Genomic DNA, 22,828 nt, shown 5'->3' on the forward strand with positions numbered 1-22,828 from the left:
CACAATGCACCACAATAACAAGTGTACAACCGATGCACGCTCAACAGCTAGAGAATACCCATAATGCACTGTGAGAGTCGCGCACGGAATGAATTTCCACGGCTCGCCAGGAGATGGCTCCCGCAACTGAATCAATCATCCATTCATTTTCCAAACCGCGCTGGTCCAGTATATTATCATACAGGTCTAAATTCCTTTTTAATTGATCATTAAATCATTTAAAAGGTTTGAACATGCTAGTTCAACATAAATATTCATTACTACTGGAGCTGCCAGTTTGCTACATTTCAAAAGATTATTAAACAACAGCACAAACTATGTGAAATCGGCAGCCCTTCCAGTGCACTCATTGTCCGAATTCACTCACTCCTTTCATTCACTCCTTCAAGTGGACTATATTAGTGGAGTAATGTAAGGAATAGTGAATGAGGGAATAGGGGGCGATTTCGAACACAGCATTAGGGTCCTGGCCTAAAGACATCTATATGCCAATATACAGTTAGTCATAGCGCCACCTGCTGGCAACAGGAAATAGCATGCTTCACACTGTAATTTACTCCCAGAAACGTTTGTATATGCCACAAAGTATCAAACATACTACAATAAAGAGTTTTCTACTGACGCTTCAGACCATGATGTCAAATTTTACTTTTAAATCTGCTGTTTTAATCTATTTCAGTAATATAGGGACATTTAGCCCTCCTAAAATGTTCATTAGCCGCCCTTTCCATAAATAAATTAAAATATCTGTCAATATCGGCTACTTACTGTGATTTTTTTTTTTTTTTTTTTCAATATAACTTTTCCATTGCATTTTAACGTTGACATGAAACGGAAGCTGCGATTGTTTTTCTTCCCTGTTGTGCCGTATATCCGAGTGAAATGGCTTCTGGAACAAATGTAGGGCGGGACTTGATTTTGTCCATGGAGAAATGATTGTGTGGTTGTGGTTTGCTATTGGTGGATCTCATTTGAGTGACAGGTTGTCCCACCCTCGAGCCAGTAAACACATCGTCAAAGAGAAGGGATGTCGCTGCAAGAGGGAGGGGAAGTTATTCTGATTAAAGATTATGAGGCATGTGAATTAATAAAATAAAAATAAAGTGATGTGCATGAATAAATCACTTATAATGAATATTGCAATATTCTATTAAAAAAGGATTTGTCACTTTTGATTTCATGGTGGCTATAGTGAGAGTGACAGCTGCATTTTATAGCTGAAGTAACTCAAAACTCTCAGGACTCACATCAGCATTAAACAGTATCTGTGAGTGAACAGAAACGGACTGGAAAACTAGTTCAGTGTGAGTTCATGCAGTGAGAGTCACTCACACTCATGTCTTGTGTGTGTTTGCATGTTTTTGTGGAGGTTTTGGTTTATTATAAAGTCATGTCAATTGTGACAAGACTGTCCAATGTTATGGACGTCTCCATGTTTGCTATTTACTTTAGATAACATCATAATGATTAAAGAGTTTTAAGTCACTTTATGTTTTTGTGTTTCTTCACAGATTCACCCACACCTACACTGACTGTGACACCAAACACAACTGTATTCACTGGAGAGAGAGTCAGTCTGAAGTGTGAGATAAACTCTGATCACAGTGACTGGAGATATGAGTGGTATAAAGGCACAAACAGTGAAATGTTAAAGGTTCCTCCTTACACTGTAAATGGAGACACTCTCAGTATTCAACAAATTAAAACATCTGATCAGGATCAGTACTGGTGTAAAGGAGAGAGAGATGGAAAATCATCACAATCAAACTCTGTTTCTCTCTCTGTGATGGGTGAGTTGAACATTATTTTCCTCTGAAACTCACTCGACTAAATGTATGATCAGGCGTGTAATTGTGAGACTGTGGTTTTGTTTCTGGTTTTGTTTTTGTTTCCACCTGTTTCTCAAAAGAACGTGAAACATTATAAACAAACTGTTACGTGCATTGGTGTCACATGACCTCATGACACTTCATGTTTAATTCAGCGATTAGTGTCCAGTTATCAGCTCAAATTAAACCCTATCTATCAAATGAGCTCTACATAAACTGGCAAACTTACTAAGAATACTTGGCTAGTATTGAATATTAAACATTACCAGGTGAAAAAATAAAACATATGCATCGATGAATCATTCACAATAGGATCAATAATATGCAGTAAATATACTGGCAAAGTTTTTTTATGGTGTGTCGTGATACAGCAATACAGTAACTTTGCCCTGCACCCGACTTGTGTTTGTTGCATGTATTTGTGGAGGTTCTGGTTTATTATAACAAAAACTGTGTGAACTGTGATAAACTGTAACTTGTAAACTGTGATTTTCCAGTGTTATAGATATATCTCCATCTATTATATTTACTTTAGTCACTGTCACTATATGGTTATGGGTGATATTAATTGATTAGAATAGAATTGATGAGAATAGAAGGACCTGAGTGAGAGAGTTCAATACAGACGAGTTTTGTACTGAAGTCAGAGAATAATGTGACTTACAGACAATGATGTTAAATGAGTTCATGAAGTCTTCAGATAGTCTGTTGAAGTTGATTCAGATTCAGTTGCTCCTCACATGAGCTTTTACCAGCTAACAGCGAATGTTCTGGCAAGGTTCGCTCAAAGATATGAACAAATGTTCTTCCAGTAATGATAATAGAACATTTGATTAATGTTATCTGGACTTTAATTATGTTCTCAAAAGGTTAGCACAGAAACGTTATTTATACATTGTTTGAAGAATTTTTTTTTTTTTTTAAATGTAAAGTTGGAAGAAAATGTTCTTGTAACATTTTTTAAACATTTAGGCAAGACAATTTTACATACACAACGGTAATTCAAAGTTCTTTACATAAAAAAGGAATTAAATAGATGCATTAGAAATGAAAGTAACAATAAAAGCAGAATAAAAAAATGATTAAAACGATTACTAAATTCGGGACATCCCTATCTGAATGGAAGTGTTTCGGTTTGTGATTTTACGCTAGTAGCAACACACTGGCTTTTCCAGTGTCTCTTCACCCCTGACGGAGTGTGAAAACTTATACACCTGCTTTACACAAGTGTATATTTACACCATCCACAACTCAGAGTCCTGGTGTCTGGACTTAAAGGTTCCAGCTGCAGGTGGCATAATAGCTAAACACCAACTCACCATGTTTTGAATTTACCCTAGGTGTTATCAACAGGTATGATCATTTGGATCTGAGAGCTCTGTTTGGTTTCTATTCTATCAACATATCTGCAATGTATTTTGGTCTGAGGCCATTATTGGATTTGTTTACAATTAAAAGTAATTTAAAATTGATTCTGAATAAAACTGGAAGCCATACTGTAAGTGTTTAGACACTCTTTGTAGATGTTACAATGGATTTCTAGCTTTGTTTTCTGCCACATACGTTCAGCTTTCCATTTACTGCATTTTCTTTTCATGTGTTTCCCCATGGTGCCGTACGCTTGCTATTAATTTTCCTGATCATAGCAGGTGCAATTTCATCAAATGTTGTATTGATTTTAGAATTAAAGTTGTCAAAGAGAATATCAACAGATGTAGATTTGGTGTCATGGAAATAGCGATCATACAGAGAATGTTAGGGTTCTCATTTATGTACTGCTTTTTGACTGTTGCATATCTGGTTTCAGTCATATCGAATGCTGACATAAAGAAAATGCAGAAGTGAGCAGACACAGCCTTTGTCGTGCCTGTCAACATGATTCCCAGATACTTAAAAGACAACTCTCCAACTTAAGTGATACTTGTTTACACTGAAAAACATCTATTCCACCACCTTTCTTTCTAGATCTGCAAACACCCATGAAGGTGAAGTTTGAAGGGGCTGACTCATTTAAAATTGTTGCACTGCAGTTGTTGTCTAGCCAAGTTTCATTTTTAAAACATAAAATCTAGGTTGTATGTATTAGATCATTGACTAAAAATGAGTGAACGAATATTTAAAATAGCTAACTTTAGAGTATTTGTTTCTGGCTCCACATCAAGGTTGCAGTGATGTTTAATAGATCATAGATTAAATGCATTTGCCCTACGATTCACACAGGCCTTAGTCTGTCTCTTACTTAGAAGTAGGAAGAGGTACTGGCACTTTGGGTTTCCATTTACTCTGGAAACCTCTGTGAATATTACTGCTGTTGTAGCAGGGACTCAACACACATATCACTCAGTTTGAGTTGTTTTTTCCGGGACTCACAGAACTTGTTGTTTTTTTCCTCGGCTGGAACAGATGAAGGGGGTTCAGGGCTTGTCGCTGTGGCAGAGGCCGGAGGACTCTGTTACGGGGAGAAGGTGAAGGGGGCGAGCCGGGTGGGCTGGCTTTGGTGGTTGTGGGGCCTGCCATTTTTTCAGTGGAATCTGACAACTAACTTCAAATGAATAAGGTTGTGATTGCTGTTTTAAAAGAACATCCTTGGAACATGGGAAAGTTTTTTTTTTTTTTAGCCTGTCCCGCAGTTATTGTTCCTAACTTTTCTCTTAAATTATGTAAAATTTAGTGCTAGAATTAAACACTTTCAAAACAGTGTTAATGAAATCACCACATATTGTCATTAGTATTTGATGAATGTTCTCATAATGTTGGCAGATGTTATTGAGCAAAATCACTAAAGGTAAGAGGAACAAACATTTGCAAATGTTGTGATTAGTCTGTAGTAATTTTACTTTCGCCCATCTAAGGACACTAAGTAATGTAGTAATTGGTACTCATGTCACCGCTGATGTTGTGATTTTTGGATCACACGTCACTTAAGGTGTGGTTATGAGTACATCAGATGACCACCTTCCCCCTCTCTTAGTATGGGGTATAGTCAAGGTCTTTTACCTATGAGAACACTCCCAACTGGAGGCTGTTCAATCATTTTTCAAATAATGTAAAGCGGAGGGAGTCAGATAATTTGTCTGAAATATTGGTGAGATTTCTAACTTGTAGAGCCTCTTCTGTATTATCAGCACAAGGAAGACACAAATGTAATAAAATTCATTTTATTAACAAAAGATAAACAAGAATAACTAACACAACTACTAAATGAATACCATGAATGATAAAAGAATAAAGTGCATAAGATACATAAAATGCAAGTGATTAAGTTGGATGTGGCTATGGAAGAGTTATGTTATCTTATGGAAAGATAAACTGTTGTTTCTCTGAAACTAATAAGCTGAAGAACCTTATTATGCATCAAACAAAATTTATTTGTTATTAGCATCAGCTATATTACCTCTAGTGTAAAATAGAAAATCATATACTGATAATATATATTTAGAACTTGGTCAGTCTGCATTTGTCTCTGGCATGGAGACTCGGGACAGGCTGTAATCACAGACCAAGACCTTACAGGAATGAGTCTCTAGATGGGTGAAGGGCAGAAACTGCATGTGGACCAAATTCCTGTCCTTCCCGGGCTTGGTACCAGGTCTACTTCTTGCCCTCTAAGAGGTGTCTAGCTGTTGTTCTAGCATCTTTATCTGTTGGCGATGTACAGTTTGTTTGTGTTCTCTGCCAAGATCCATTTAAAATGTAGCAGGAGAGGGGCTCGGCCATAAACTGTGCCCTGGAATGTGCTGTTCACCACAAGTGTTTCCTGTAGTTGGGCTCGTGACCCTTGATTGAGTTTAGTTTTTCTCCGGCTGTGTTGTGGAGAAAAGTCTTCTCTTTCTTGTAAATTAAAAAAATAAAATAAGACTTTATTGGACAAAGCAACAAAGCAGAGATGCCTGCGGGACATCTAATCTGTCTCTGACCAGGTCTCCACCTTTATACACTCTTCTTATCAGCTGTTAACCAATGGGATTACAGCTTCAAAGTTTCACCACACCTGTTTCCCACAATTAACTCCCATTCCCCTTGTCTTTCATATAATTATGGAATCCTGCCAATTGACCATATGCATGGTTACTTCCTGCACTCTAAAAATGCTGGTTTAAAAACAACCCAAGTTGGGTTGAAAATGAACAAACCCAGTGGTTGGGTTAAATGTTTGCCCAATATGCTGGTCAGTTTTATTTAACCCAACTATTGTTTAAAAATTACTATATGGTTGGCTTAAAATGAACCCAAAAGTTTGGAAATTAAAAATCAGACACATATTTACTAGAGGCAACAATAATAATGAAACTGTGAACGTTTATTAATAAGCAATTTAATAAATGTTTATTGTTTAAAATTTTCATTTTAAAGTGAAGTAATCCTTTAACAGTTGTCATGTGACCAACATCTCTTTAACGCATTTAACATTCACCAATACATTTTATTTCCAAACTCAAAAACACCACTTCAAATATCACTGACAAAAATAAATAAATAAACAAATAAATACATTAAAAAATAAAATAAAATAAAAAAAATCACAAGAAAGGAGTAAAATTAAGTCCTCAGTCAATCATGAATATATATTAGCCTTTAGTTTATAATTCCAAAACGTCTCTCTTTGATTCAAGTTCTCTATTCCCTTTCATAATAGTACTATTCACATGATCAGTACCTAGTATTATAAGGATAGATGGGTTACTATTATGCATTAGTTTAAAATGTTTTGCCATAAGATATTCTTCATTACTCCTCCTGATGGCATATTTATGTTCAGCCAATCAATCCAGTAATCGTCTTTTTGTTCTCCCAGTATAAAACACCTTACTTTGAGGACATTCCAGTCTATAAGTAACATGAGTAGTTTGACAATTAAATAAATGTTTAATAGAATAGATATTGCATGTTTGTACATTTAAAAAATTCTTTACTTTAAAAAATTCCCTACATTTCCTAAAGTACTTATTTACATTTTTTCAGCAATTATACTGTATTTTGTCACAAAATAGACTTTATTAGAACGATTTTAATTTTGTTTTTTTTTTAAATATCATAATTTGTATATAACAGATAGGATTATTTATTATGTATGTTTATGATTAATATGAATGATATATCAACATTAATCTGTCTTGTAATGTCTAAAAATATATAATGGTTATCTGCCTAACCAGCTCGGATAGTGTATGGAATATTATTTTAATAGGTTACCCAAATTTTATAAGCATGGATGTGTCTGCCACCACATGCTGCTTTAAAGGTGCATTTTGCCTTGCGTTCATCATAACCCAGCTAACAGTATTTGTTATAAGAATGTTCTCCAAATATTCAGTGTTCGTTCTGGGAACGTAAAAAATTTCCAGTTTTCTTGACGTTAGATATAAAATTCAACAGAACGTTGATTTGTAACATTCCAAGAACATAAAAATGTCCAGTTTTCTTAATATTAGTAAAATGTTATTTAAAGGTTAGTATGATGTTCCTAAAACATTCTTTCAATCATTCAAACACCTGCTGTAAACAAGCACTGAAAGAAAGAGAAAGAACACAAACTACGATTTTCTTCAGCCACAGCCTTAGATGATGTTACATGTAATATGTATGTGTATTTATTAATTATTTGCCTGCCTTCTAGGGGCAGGAAAGGTGATTACTTTTGTCTTGTCTAGCAGATTCCTTACAGCTGCGGACCATTATCATGTGCTTAAAGGAAGCCAAGTTGCCACACTTCAACGGCGGAACTTGAGATGCCGTCCAGACATGGAGTTGCGCTCTCTTGTGTTTTTCCCTTTTTTATTGTCTTGACTAATTTCTCCCACACTTTGTTTATATTCATTCTTATTTAAACTCCCCTATTTGACCGAGAGTTGTGTTATCCCTCTTTTGTGTTATGGCAGTGGCTGTAACAGATGAACTGAAGATAAAAGACATCAAAGGGGACCTATTATGCAAAATTCACTTTTGCATGGTGTTTGGATATAAATGTGTGTTGGCAGTGTGTGTACACAACCACCCTATAGTGATAAAAATCCACCCACTCCTTTTTTTTTGTTTTAATCCACATAAATCATAAGCAGTGTCTCAGAAGAAGCCGTTTGCAGGTTCCTGGCAGTGTGATGTCACATTAGCCACAGGCCCCGCCCACGAATGTTGACAGACACTGCCGTTTTAACATAGAACTGCCCTGAGCGAGTTTACACAGTCCGCCATTGCTGCGCTGACGAGAATGTCTCCAAAGCGTTTTAGGTGTTCTGTAGCTGGATGGATTAATCCACATAGCTCTCTCCATTTACTCCCTAAATCTGAGCCGCTGAAGACGAGGTGGATAAATTTTGTTTTCGAAGAAAATGCTCCCTCAATTCTACCGAAATTTGTTTATGTCTATACATGTATATACATATATATTATGTATATACAAAGGGACAATACAAAACAGAGGTTGTGCTAAAAAGTTGTTACTCAAGGATAGATTAATAAACTGATCGTGATGCAGCTTACAGCCTCCAGAGTGATACTGGATACAGCAGTAATAAAGGTGAGAGCACTTTATTACAGTTCATCGGAGCTGATTTACAGATATAAAGTTCACCAGTTTATTAAGCACCACCCGAAAAGGCATAAATTCTTTTTATATTTGTTTACTGTTAGTTGTAATGAGTGTTTCTGTGTACTTCGCTGTGTATGTTGATGATAATGCAAGGGAGAGAGAGAGAGTTTATGGATAATATTTTAATGCACACTTGCACTGTGTTTTATTAAGCTCTTACAGTGATTTTCTAGAGTGAAAATCTTATGTGTGAAGTACAATAAATGTCATAATACTCATCTGTAACATTTTGGCCATCATTCGGACGGGGTCTGGTACAACAGGCTTGTACTAATATAGTGGATAAAAACAAGAAGACAGTATAAGTTATAACCGTAATTAAACTATACCTATCTCCATGCAGCATATATTCAGAGTTTCAGACATTATAGCGCGTTTGACTGACTCCTGAAACCGGAGAATGAGCTCTTGAAGCTCTGCCCTCTTAGGCCGAGCGCAGCAGCTCATTTGCATTTAAAGGGCACACACTAACACACTCTGGGGACATCAGAGACTTATTTTACATCTTGTAAAATGGGGCAAAATAGGTCCCCTTTAAATCTCTCAATATCTGATTAAACAACTCCACAGCATTACTAGCTTCACTTATTACTAACCAGTAGGGGTGGGAGAAAAAATCGATCCATTGTGATTCTCTTTCCAACAATTCTGGAGTTCTGAGCTTAGTTTTTATTCAGATGTGCGATGCCACTGAGTGTGCTTTAGAAATACTCGGATTCTGCTTGCTTCCGATTCCTCACACACATACACCACTCGAACCTTCCGTAAAATAATCTTTCATAAAGTTCGGAAAGGTTGAAGCGAATTACGACAATCGTGGGCTTCACTGCACAGGATGCGAGAGACACGCACTTTGTTTGATGTTACTGAGCGCAGTCTCACCCGTCGGTATTTTCCTTACAAATGCTCTACGAAGGCATGTCGTTTGGAATGCAGTGGACTTATACATTTAAAATATGAAACTCACTTACAGAAGGCTGCTTTCAATTTTAAATGCTGACACTTTGTTTGTGAAGAGTGCTTGCGCATGCGGCTGTGTGCGAGTCCGTGCAAGTAGTTTAATTTACTTGCGTCTCAAAATGGTTTTATGATGCAAAATTAATGTAAACGCAGCCAGTTTTGTCTTAAGGGATTAAATGGATAGGACAAACCACATTACTTATTATATTTCAAAAGAGATCCGTGCATGAATGCAACTTATTAGATCTCCCGCTGTCTATGATGTAACAATCAAACCACAGTAAACATGAGAAAGAAAACGTTCAGATAATCTTAAATACTGAAAGCACTCTTTGTTTATTGCTTGTAATATGTTCTGTTGCTCCTCTTTATTATTTGCTACTTTCTTGTATGTTTTGAAGTTATATTAGTTTAAAATTCTTAACACAATTGTTTTAATTTTTTTCAATTTGTAATTATCTTAAAAAGTAGGTCTACTTATAATTACTTATGTAAGGATATGTAAATGTAAGGATTTTAAGGTTTTTAAGTTGGTAAACTAATTATTTAATAATAAAAAAAAAAAGTAGATCAAGAATCGTTTTGGAATCGGACCGTGACTCCCAGAATCGGAATCGGATCCGATCATGAGGTGACTAAAGATTCCCACCCTTACTAAACAGACTGACTTTATTTCTCACACATCTACAGAAGTTCTTCTTGAGAATTAACAGAAGTTTAGATGTTGATGATTTGTTGAAAATGTTTTGTTTGAGGTCACTATCATGGTGATCAGCGTTTGCTTTAGTTGGGCTCTTGACCCTTGACTTTTGTTGAGTTGCTGCTTTATCAGCAATTGCACAGGTTTATGGAAAATGTTTCTTCATTGATAAAGTTGATCAACATGTTTGCTTTAACAGTCAAGTGACTACATAAAAGTGGTTTAAAAAAACTACTTTTTCAGAGGTTTTGCTTACTTTTGGAATTGAAACTTTATTTGAGAAGAACGTAATACATTTGTAACACTGAAGTGATTTATGTAAGATTGTCTGAAACTATTTAAAAGTTAAATACAACATACTTAGACATCAGCACTCATCATACAAAACTCAACAATGGTGACAATAAAAAAAAAAAAAAAATTCAGCTGCATAATTTATTCATGCTGCAGTGCATGCTGGGAGCCATAAATGTGTTTTGTATGCTGGCATGAAGCATGTCACCATTGTTGTGTTTCATATGCCAAATGTTGATGTCTGTGAGTGTATAAATGGCACAAATCATGTTTTAAACAAAAAGTTAATGACAACATTAATTATACACTCAAGGGAATCAACATTCAGCATCTGAAATGCAACAATGGTGTTACAAATTATTGTTTTCACATTGGTCGAGTTTTATACTTCTCAATAACACTTCAATGCATAAATGTTTTCCATAAACCTCCGCAATTGCTGAAAAAGAAGCAACTCAACAAAAGTCTAGGGTCAAGAGCCCAACTAAAGCAAACACCAATCACCATGATGGTGACCTCAAACAAAACATTTTCAATAAAACACCAACATCTAAACCTCTGTTAATTCTCAATAAGAACTTCTGTAGACGTGTGAACATCGTTTTAAATCAAAATTAAGTTGAAAGAATGTTTGAGGAACATCATACCTTTCAAAAAAAAATTCTCTAACGTCAAGAAAACAGGACATTTTTTATGTTCCCAGAACGAACACTGAATATTTAGAGAACGTTCTTGTAACAAAATTCTGTTAGCTGGGAAGTTACTGAAAGACCCAAGTGATAACTTTTTACCCATTCAGCCCTATATCCGGAGAGTGTCTTGCGTTCAGAAGGTGGACGTGAGCTCGAGTTATTGTTGTTTTGTTTTTTGTTTTTTTTTTAATGCAGATTTAAGGTGCATGTTCTCAAGATTCTATTGCTATAGAAACAAAGAGCTAAGATGCAATCCGTGCAAATGTGCTATTTCTTGTGAAATGTATTTCATTATTATTGCTATTAGTATTATCCACACTGCAAAATGCTTGTTTGTTTAATTATTGAAGTATGTATGGGCCTACATAAAAAAATACGGGACAAATTGTGCCCTGTATTGATTTGATATGGGACGCATCATTTAATCTTTAAACAGGACGGGTGGCATTGTGGCAACCCTACGATAGCAGCAATCCATTACTGAGGATGCTCAGGGTTTGTGGGGATATTGTAAAATGTTAATCCATTTCTTTGTGATTTGCTGTTATCACAGCCCACAGCACAGCAGATACGGCATGTTGCAACTCGGTCCTACAAATGGCACCCGTACCACTGTGTGACGTCACATGAAATCATGAATAAGGGGCTTTCGCACCGGAGGAACCTTTTCATAGTTCCTAGAACTATTGGCTGAAGTACCCGGAAAAAGCTCTGTAAACATATTTACTTGAACATGAAAAACATCGATAACGGCATTAACCAAAAATGTTCATTAACTGAGTGATATTTAAAAGTGATTTCAATCATTTTGACAGACAATAAATATTGTATTTGCCTGCTTTATAAATATTCCAGTAAATTTTGCTAGGGATTAAAAGTGAAAAGGGGAGACAATTACATTTTAAATCATTCTTGTGAAAACAAACCTGGAAATAGACGTGAGGATTTGGGGAGAAAAGTTAGAGATTATTAGTGCATTCCAGTCATTATGTGATATACAGGTGCATCTCAATAAATTAGAATGTCGTGGAAAAGTTCATTTATTTCAGTAATTCAACTCAAATTGTGGAACTCGTGTATTAAATAAATTCCATGCACACAGACTGAAGTACTTTAAGTCTTTGGTTCTTTTAATTGTGATGGTTTGGCTCACATTTAACAAAAACCCAACCAATTCACTATCTCAACAAATTAGAATACTTCATAAGAGCAAAAAAAAAAAAAAAAAAAACATTTTTAGTGAATTGTTGGCCTTCTGGAAAGTATGTTCATTTACTGTATATGTACTCAATACTTGGTAGGGACTCCTTTTGCTTTAATTACTGCCTCAAAGCCCAGGTTTCTTTTCTTTGCAACACTGCTTCAGTGTTATTTTAACACTCTGTAGTGTGGACACATATGAACACTGAGGGGTGTTAATTTAACACTGGGGATTTTGCTGTATGGCCATTTAATCAGATGAACTTACACTGAATTACTCATTTATCTGGATTTTACTGTTGACGATTTGACAAGATCCAGGATTTTTAGGTTCTTCGAAGCTCGTCCTGAAGTTGCTGTCATAGCAACAGGTCTGTAAGCTCAACCCTGCTGCGGAGCAGCTTATTTCATGTAAACAGGCTTAGATTTCATCTTAAGCGAAGGTGATACTTAAAGTTTGTCCCAGGACTGCCAGCCACTGCTACTTCCTTACAAGAGTACACTAATGAACTAGAGACAATAATAATTTAGAAAAGTGCCATTAGAAAAATGTTCTTCACCTATAAGAAACTTTGATTGATGCTGTCATGTAACAAATCTGCTTCACAGGTAAAATGAAATCAACTGCTAATTACAACATTGGAATAAAATGTAAAGTCTGTACAAATACTAGAAATCATGAAATAATGGAAATAATTGGGAATCATGTAACAAACTGTACACATTTCATTTACCTGTTATAGTTTTATGTCGTTTTAGACGCTTGGCTGTTATAAAGGTCCAGAAATTCATCAAGTTTTTCATCAGGAGTGTGATGTTCTTAATGATGTCATTACATTGCTGTCTTGCCGCCAGCCAATCACTGCATTGCTGATCATGTTTTTGAGTATCGATATATCTGCCCTTTCTGATGAACACAAGAACACACAGTAATCTCAGACAACTTAATCCAGATATTTTAATCAAATCCGCAAATTCGTTTGAAGAACCAAATTAGCCAGAGATCAGTTATCAGGATTAGAAGATCTGGCGTCTGTGAAATCATCTCCGGTGTATTAAGCAAGATATGAAGAACGGACCACAGGAACTCAGACAATCAGATCATGTTTTCTGATTAGTTCACTGAAAGAGCTCTCTCTTCTTCTTTCTTCACAGATTTACCCACACCTACACTGACTGTGACACCAGACGGTCCTGTATTCACTGGAGAGACAGTCAATCTGAAGTGTGAAATAAAGTCTAATCACCGTAACTGGAGATATGAGTGGTATAAAGGCAGTAAAGACAATAATGTGACGTTAAAGAAGCCTGAGCATCACACTGGAGACACTCTCAGTATTCAACAAACTGCTACATCTGATAAGGGTCAGTACTGGTGTAAAGGACTCATAGATGGAAGATCAGTTTCATCACAATCAAGCTCTGCTGTTTCTCTCTCTGTGGAGGGTGAGTTGAACATCATTGTCCTCATAAACTCTCTCTTATGATCACACATCTGATCGAGAAACTGTGGTTTTGTTCAGAATGGAGCTGCTTACTAAATTCAGTACAGTATATACTGTATCTGCCTATTTCTTAATAGTATGTGTGAAACAGATCACATTATGCAACAATAAATGGTTTAAATTGTCACATGACTGTATTGCATGTTTAAATCAGCACTCTTTTTCACACTCTTGACTTTAGTAAATACAATCTGCAGTTATATGTGAATACAAAAGAACATACATGTAGGCTAGATATGAATATCAGTGTTTTATTTAGTTTTTACCAATAATTACAAACATTTTGATGTAATTAATACAAATTGAGATGTGTTTTACATAGAAAATAGATGTTTTGTCTGCATTAATGTGCACATTGAAGCTCCAATAGCAATTGGTTACTCTTTTGATAATAATTTCAGCTTTCTGTGTGTCAGACACATTTTTAGAAGCACAGCAAAATCACCAGTGTTAAATTACCAACCCTGGAGTATATATGAGTCTCATCCACAGGTGTTAAAAACTAACACTGAAGCAGTGTAGGATCTACTCTTTGTAGCGTCAGCTGTTGAATTGTTCATGCAGTTCATTAAATGGTTCACTTTACAAGTGATGATTGACCATTAGTGATGAACACCTGCTGTTAATGAACAGTTTAGATACACAACTGATGTAAAGTCAACACACACACAATACAGCTTTGGATATAATTCAACCTCTTAATACCTCATGACAGGACGATTAAAACAACTTGTTCCCATAATAACTTAATAAAAGCAAGTTTATGTCTAAAAGCTGTTTATTCAGATTCAGAGGTTTAGCTCTTGTCAGTTTGAAATGTTTAAAATGTGAAGTCACCATTGTGATCAGTGTTCCCTTTTGTAGGGCACTTGAACCTTGGTTTATGATAAATTATTTTAAGGTCAGCCATTGCAACAGTGTTTTAACAAACTCATTTGCACAGAAGAAGAGTGATGCATATAGACTTCACCTGAAATCGCCTGATTTGATATTGAGATAATGTAAAGTGGAAAATTCACTGGTTTCATCTGTTTGGTAACACTTTAGAATACTGATCCTTCATTAATGAATAACTGCACAGGAACAAATGAGTAATGCATTATTAACATTCTACTGCCTACTATTAACTAACAAGAAACTCTGATTAATGAGTTAGTAAGTAATAGTGCTCAGTTGAAGGTGGTAGTTCATTATTAGCTAATCGGTAACTACTATTTTTTTCATACCTCCCAGAGAACTACTAAAAACTACTATATACAGGTTCATAATTAATGTGAATAATGCATAATGTATAATTAATTATAAAGTAAAGATCATGGTAACCCTTTAGTAATGAGTGAAGTATTACCAAATCCTTACCCATCTAGATTTCAGAAGAGACTGCTAGTCAAGTAATCATGAGGAGCTGTTGTTAATCAATACTAGCCCGTTTACATACACACTTTTTTGCCATTCTGATTGATGGATTCCAGTTGACTGTTTACATGGGATGCTATCTAAACTGATCTGGTGTTTACATGTGCTGACGCTTTCAGTCGGAATCATTTTGTGACATGACACACACAGCTTGTCTGATCAAACTAGTACTTTTATCATTATGAACTTTTAGTAAAGTAGCATTTCCTGGAATACTTTCACTTGTAATTCAGAAGTAGTACATCGCTGTATTGATAGTTTAGGTTAACTGACTTAATTCTTTCCCTGATGCTAGTAAAGAGGCCATGAAGTGATGCTAAAGAAACTTACCAGAAACGCTAACATTAGCCTCATCTGAGGTCTCCACATCAGGGGCTTCTTGAAAGCCCACATCCACTCTGTTCTTTTAAAATACCGATTAATATGTCTCCATTGCACTCCAGTTTGATTTCGCCACCACTGCCTTTTTGTATTCTGACGACTCAGTCCCGATACATCTAAAGTAGGCATGCGCAGAAGGATGTGCACTCAAAGTAATCGGATCAGCTCATTTGCATTGTGGAATATTTCATTTGATCGGTTCAGGAAAAGGTTCTCAGCTTAACATATAAAACATAAAGTAGAACAAAAATAACACACTTGTTCACTGTAAGTCTCATGATTGTTTCAGATGGTCTAATGTTGAATCACATTAAACCTGTAGTGAGTTTTCAGATGGAGGAGAGACCATCACTCTCCTCTCCACATGGGGTTCGTTCTGCATACATGGATAACTCATTTATCTGGATTCTACTTGTAACTAGTCCACTCTTACCTCCAACAAGGGTGACCAAAAAAAACAAACTAATGTAATCAGGGAGAAGAAAACTTCATATATCACAAAAAAAAAAAAAAAAATATATCATTTATTTATACAAATGAAGCAATAAATACAACAAAATACATGTGACAAAAGTTCCTTCCCCCCCGCAAAAAGATATTAATAACCAGCCAACCCTCTCTGGATCCCAACACAAACCAGCTTCTTTACACAGAACGATTTGAAAGAAAGAATAAAGTAAATTACATAAACAACTCCAAAAATCATATTAAATAAATACAACACTCAAAAACAACACTCAAATAATTACACTGCAAACATAAACCTCATGCAAAAGAATAGTTCATGTGTTGTAGAGCATCAATCTGATTTAGGGAATATAGAGGTTGGCTGGCAACACGAGGCTGGGAAGTGATACAAACAAAGAGAAAAAAATAAAAAATACAAAAAAAACCCCGCTAGCCAGTCCAGTTCATACAACAATCATAAACTTTAATTGCGCTGGAGGCATACAGCGCGCACATGCAAGGACGGGCTAGCAAGAAAAACAAAAACAAACATAGGAGGAACAGCGATTAACTAAACCTAATATGAAAATAAACAAATATGAAAATAAACAAAAACACAATTAACAATACTCCACATAATCACATTTTTCTTTAATATCATTAAAAATAATAAAATCAAACCACTTAAATATTATAAATACCCTCTCTGATTACCTGCAACACAGCCACGAACCACGGACTAATATCCGAGATCAAACGAGGACGGGCGTGACCAGCAGCTGCTAAATCCATGATGTTTACACCTACATTAAAAACATCAAACCCTTTAGTGAAACACCACTTTGTAGAAATAAACATAGATATTCATTTAGCCTACCTGTTCACCCAAACAGTGTCCATACACAAACCAACACGGAAGCGGTACCAGGCAGCACAATGTTTACATCTGCATTTAAAACATAGCGCCCCGATTTAATAAAGCAAGGCTTTGTGAACATAAAACAAAGTTAAGATCCACTTAGCCTACCTGCTCATTCAGACCATATCCGTGCACAAACACCACTACGAGGCAACACGCTTCCACACAAAAGATCGGACCCCATCTCCAGGTACCCTTCTAGGTGCCTGCTTAAAAACCCACCAATTACCTACATGGCCACGCCCTTTAATAGTTGTAGTCACCTCGCCGGCTACATACTGTTGATGATTTGACATGATACAGGGTCTGTAAGCTCAAACCTGCTCATAAGCAGCTTATTTCATGTAAACAAAGGTGATACTTAAAGTTTGTCCTAGTCATTGCTACTTTCATAAAAGAGTACCCCTAATTACCCAGGGACAATAATAATTTAGAAAAATGCCATTAGAAAAATGTTCTTGACCCATAAGAAACTTTTATTGCCGCTGTCACGTAACAAATCTGCTTCACAGGTAAAATTAAATGAATTACTAATTACAACATTGGAATAAAATGTAAAGTCTGTACAAATACTAGAAATCATGAAATAATGGAAATAATTGAGAATCATGTAACAAACTGTACACATTTCATTTACCTATTATAGTTTTGTTTCGCTTTAGTCGCTTAGCTGTTTCCTTATAAAGGTCCAGAAATTCATCAAGTTTTTGGTCAGGAGTGTGATGTTCTTAATGATGTCATTACTTTGCTGTCTTGCCGCCAGCCAAACGCTGCATTGCTGATCATGGTTTTGAGTATCGATATATCTGCCCTTTCTGATGAACACAAGAACACACAGTAATCTCAGACAACTTAATGCAGATATTGTAATCAAATCTGCAAATTCGTTTGAAGAACCAAATCAGCCAGAGATCAGTTATCAGGATTAGAAGATCTGGTGTCTGTGAATATGATATGAAGAACGGACCACAGGAACTCAGACGATCAGATCATGTTTTCTGATTAGTTCACTGAAAGAGCTCTCTCTTCTTCTTTCTTTACAGATTTACCCACACCTACACTGACTGTGACACCAGACGGTCCTGTATTCACTGGAGAGAGAGTCAATCTGAAGTGTGAGATAAACTCTGATCACAGTAACTGGAGATATGAGTGGTATAAAGGCAGTAAAAACAATAATGTGATGTTAAAGAAGCCTGAGCATCACACTGGAGACACTCTCAGTATTCAACAAACTGCTACATCTGATAAGGGTCAGTACTGGTGTAAAGGACACATAAATGGAAGATCAGTTTCATCACAATTAAGCTCTGCTGTTTCTCTCTCTGTGAAGGGTGAGTTGAACATCATTGTCCTCATAAACTCTCTCTTATGATCACACATCCGATCGAGAAACTGTGGTTTTGTTCAGAATGGAGCTGCTTACTAAATTCAGTACAGTATATACTGTATCTGCCCGTTTCTTAATAGTATGTGTGAAACAGATCACATTATGCAACAATAAATGTTTTAAATTGTCACATGACTGTATTGCAAGTTTAAATCAGCACTCCTTTTCACACTCTTGACTTTAGTAAATACAATCTGCAGTTATATGTGAATACAAAAGAACGCACATGTAGGCTAGATATGAATATCAGTGTTTCATTTAGTTTTTACCAATAATTACAAACATTTTGATGTAATTAATACAAACTGAGATGTGTTTTACATAGAAAATAGATGTTTTGTCTGCATTAATGTGCACATAGAGGCTCCAATAGCAATTGGTTACTCTTTTGATAATAATTTCAGCTTTATGTGTGTCAGACGCATTTTTAGAAGCACAACAAAATCTCCAGTGTTAAATTAACAACCCTGGAGTATATATGAGTCTCATCCACAGGTGTTAAAAACTAACACTGAAGCAGTGTAGGATCTACTCTTTGTAGCGTCAGCTGTTGAATTGTTCATGCAGTTCATTAAATGGTTCACTTTACAAGTGATGATTGACCATTAGTGATGAACACCTGCTGTTAATGAACAGTTTAGATACACAACCGATGTAAAGTCAACACACACACAATACAGCTTTGGATATAATTCAACCTCTTAATACCTCATGACAGGACGATTAAAACAACTTGTTCCCATAATAACTTAATAAAAGCAAGTTTATGTCTAAAAGCTGTTTATTCAGATTCAGAGGTTTAGCTCTTGTCAGTTTGAAATGTTTAAAATGTGAAGTCACCATTGTGATCAGTGTTCCCTTTTGTAGGGCACTTGAACCTTGGTTTATGATAAATTATTTTAAGGTCAGCCATTGCAACAGTGTTTTAACAAACTCATTTGCACAGAAGAAGAGTGATGCATATAGACTTCACCTGAAATCGCCTGATTTGATATTGAGATAATGTAAAGTGGAAAATTCACTGGTTTCATCTGTTTGGTAACACTTTAGAATACTGATCCTTCATTAATGAATAACTGCACAGGAACAAATGAGTAATGCATTATTAACATTCTACTGCCTACTATTAACTAACAAGAAACTCTGATTAATGAGTTAGTAAGTAATAGTGCTCAGTTGAAGGTGGTAGTTCATTATTAGCTAATCGGTAACTACTATTTTTTTCATACCTCCCAGAGAACTACTAAAAACTACTATATACAGGTTCATAATTAATGTGAATAATGCATAATGTATAATTAATTATAAAGTAAAGATCATGGTAACCCTTTAGTAATGAGTGAAGTATTACCAAATCCTTACCCATCTAGATTTCAGAAGAGACTGCTAGTCAAGTAATCATGAGGAGCTGTTGTTAATCAATACTAGCCCGTTTACATACACACTTTTTTGCCATTCTGATTGATGGATTCCAGTTGACTGTTTACATGGGATGCTATCTAAACTGATCTGGTGTTTACATGTGCTGACGCTTTCAGTCGGAATCATTTTGTGACATGACACACACAGCTTGTCTGATCAAACTAGTACTTTTATCATTATGAACTTTTAGTAAAGTAGCATTTCCTGGAATACTTTCACTTGTAATTCAGAAGTAGTACATCGCTGTATTGATAGTTTAGGTTAACTGACTTAATTCTTTCCCTGATGCTAGTAAAGAGGCCATGAAGTGATGCTAAAGAAACTTACCAGAAACGCTAACATTAGCCTCATCTGAGGTCTCCACATCAGGGGCTTCTTGAAAGCCCACATCCACTCTGTTCTTTTAAAATACCGATTAATATGTCTCCATTGCACTCCAGTTTGATTTCGCCACCACTGCCTTTTTGTATTCTGACGACTCAGTCCCGATACATCTAAAGTAGGCATGCGCAGAAGGATGTGCACTCAAAGTAATCGGATCAGCTCATTTGCATTGTGGAATATTTCATTTGATCGGTTCAGGAAAAGGTTCTCAGCTTAACATATAAAACATAAAGTAGAACAAAAATAACACACTTGTTCACTGTAAGTCTCATGATTGTTTCAGATGGTCTAATGTTGAATCACATTAAACCTGTAGTGAGTTTTCAGATGGAGGAGAGACCATCACTCTCCTCTCCACATGGGGTTCGTTCTGCATACATGGATAACTCATTTATCTGGATTCTACTTGTAACTAGTCCACTCTTACCTCCAACAAGGGTGACCAAAAAAAACAAACTAATGTAATCAGGGAGAAGAAAACTTCATATATCACAAAAAAAAAAAAAAATATATATCATTTATTTATACAAATGAAGCAATAAATACAACAAAATACATGTGACAAAAGTTCCTTCCCCCCCGCAAAAAGATATTAATAACCAGCCAACCCTCTCTGGATCCCAACACAAACCAGCTTCTTTACACAGAACGATTTGAAAGAAAGAATAAAGTAAATTACATAAACAACTCCAAAAATCATATTAAATAAATACAACACTCAAAAACAACACTCAAATAATTACACTGCAAACATAAACCTCATGCAAAAGAATAGTTCATGTGTTGTAGAGCATCAATCTGATTTAGGGAATATAGAGGTTGGCTGGCAACACGAGGCTGGGAAGTGATACAAACAAAGAGAAAAAAATAAAAAATACAAAAAAAACCCCGCTAGCCAGTCCAGTTCATACAACAATCATAAACTTTAATTGCGCTGGAGGCATACAGCGCGCACATGCAAGGACGGGCTAGCAAGAAAAACAAAAACAAACATAGGAGGAACAGCGATTAACTAAACCTAATATGAAAATAAACAAATATGAAAATAAACAAAAACACAATTAACAATACTCCACATAATCACATTTTTCTTTAATATCATTAAAAATAATAAAATCAAACCACTTAAATATTATAAATACCCTCTCTGATTACCTGCAACACAGCCACGAACCACGGACTAATATCCGAGATCAAACGAGGACGGGCGTGACCAGCAGCTGCTAAATCCATGATGTTTACACCTACATTAAAAACATCAAACCCTTTAGTGAAACACCACTTTGTAGAAATAAACATAGATATTCATTTAGCCTACCTGTTCACCCAAACAGTGTCCATACACAAACCAACACGGAAGCGGTACCAGGCAGCACAATGTTTACATCTGCATTTAAAACATAGCGCCCCGATTTAATAAAGCAAGGCTTTGTGAACATAAAACAAAGTTAAGATCCACTTAGCCTACCTGCTCATTCAGACCATATCCGTGCACAAACACCACTACGAGGCAACACGCTTCCACACAAAAGATCGGACCCCATCTCCAGGTACCCTTCTAGGTGCCTGCTTAAAAACCCACCAATTACCTACATGGCCACGCCCTTTAATAGTTGTAGTCACCTCGCCGGCTACATACTGTTGATGATTTGACATGATACAGGGTCTGTAAGCTCAAACCTGCTCATAAGCAGCTTATTTCATGTAAACAAAGGTGATACTTAAAGTTTGTCCTAGTCATTGCTACTTTCATAAAAGAGTACCCCTAATTACCCAGGGACAATAATAATTTAGAAAAATGCCATTAGAAAAATGTTCTTGACCCATAAGAAACTTTTATTGCCGCTGTCACGTAACAAATCTGCTTCACAGGTAAAATTAAATGAATTACTAATTACAACATTGGAATAAAATGTAAAGTCTGTACAAATACTAGAAATCATGAAATAATGGAAATAATTGAGAATCATGTAACAAACTGTACACATTTCATTTACCTATTATAGTTTTGTTTCGCTTTAGTCGCTTAGCTGTTTCCTTATAAAGGTCCAGAAATTCATCAAGTTTTTGGTCAGGAGTGTGATGTTCTTAATGATGTCATTACTTTGCTGTCTTGCCGCCAGCCAAACGCTGCATTGCTGATCATGGTTTTGAGTATCGATATATCTGCCCTTTCTGATGAACACAAGAACACACAGTAATCTCAGACAACTTAATGCAGATATTGTAATCAAATCTGCAAATTCGTTTGAAGAACCAAATCAGCCAGAGATCAGTTATCAGGATTAGAAGATCTGGTGTCTGTGAATATGATATGAAGAACGGACCACAGGAACTCAGACGATCAGATCATGTTTTCTGATTAGTTCACTGAAAGAGCTCTCTCTTCTTCTTTCTTTACAGATTTACCCACACCTACACTGACTGTGACACCAGACGGTCCTGTATTCACTGGAGAGAGAGTCAATCTGAAGTGTGAGATAAACTCTGATCACAGTAACTGGAGATATGAGTGGTATAAAGGCAGTAAAAACAATAATGTGATGTTAAAGAAGCCTGAGCATCACACTGGAGACACTCTCAGTATTCAACAAACTGCTACATCTGATAAGGGTCAGTACTGGTGTAAAGGACACATAAATGGAAGATCAGTTTCATCACAATTAAGCTCTGCTGTTTCTCTCTCTGTGAAGGGTGAGT

General features: G+C 35.9%; 1 protein-coding gene and 2 long non-coding RNA genes across 20 annotated transcripts in view; 1 reads left to right on the forward strand and 2 right to left on the reverse strand.

Moving 5' to 3' along the window:
- The window catches only part of LOC127516295 (Fc receptor-like protein 5), a 192,660-nt gene that overhangs the window by 140,510 nt on the left and 29,322 nt on the right, over window positions 1–22,828 (forward strand). For 5 of the 18 annotated variants that reach the window (XM_051900787.1, XM_051900785.1, XM_051900784.1 and 2 more), the window contains 4 exons: window positions 1,512–1,790; window positions 13,420–13,710; window positions 17,976–18,266; window positions 22,532–22,822. In XM_051900787.1, the coding sequence (XP_051756747.1) occupies window positions 1,512–1,790; window positions 13,420–13,710; window positions 17,976–18,266; window positions 22,532–22,822 (1,152 nt within the window). The remainder of the gene's footprint in view (window positions 1–1,511; window positions 1,791–13,419; window positions 13,711–17,975; window positions 18,267–22,531; window positions 22,823–22,828) is intronic. The other 13 variants (XM_051900781.1, XM_051900783.1, XM_051900782.1 and 10 more) reach the window with 8 other exon arrangements.
- On the reverse strand, window positions 14,000–17,962 carry LOC127516320 (uncharacterized). The gene is made up of 3 exons (XR_007930971.1): window positions 17,041–17,962; window positions 16,891–16,959; window positions 14,000–16,816 (listed from the first exon to the last, which is right to left on the reverse strand). It is a non-coding gene; the product is annotated as an uncharacterized LOC127516320 (long non-coding RNA).
- Window positions 18,273–22,518, reverse strand: LOC127516319 (uncharacterized). Its single transcript, XR_007930970.1, has 3 exons — window positions 21,597–22,518; window positions 21,447–21,515; window positions 18,273–21,372 (listed from the first exon to the last, which is right to left on the reverse strand). It is a non-coding gene; the product is annotated as an uncharacterized LOC127516319 (long non-coding RNA).

This window comes from Ctenopharyngodon idella, chromosome 7 (assembly GCF_019924925.1).
Source record: "Ctenopharyngodon idella isolate HZGC_01 chromosome 7, HZGC01, whole genome shotgun sequence".
Taxonomy (NCBI): domain Eukaryota; kingdom Metazoa; phylum Chordata; class Actinopteri; order Cypriniformes; family Xenocyprididae; genus Ctenopharyngodon; species Ctenopharyngodon idella.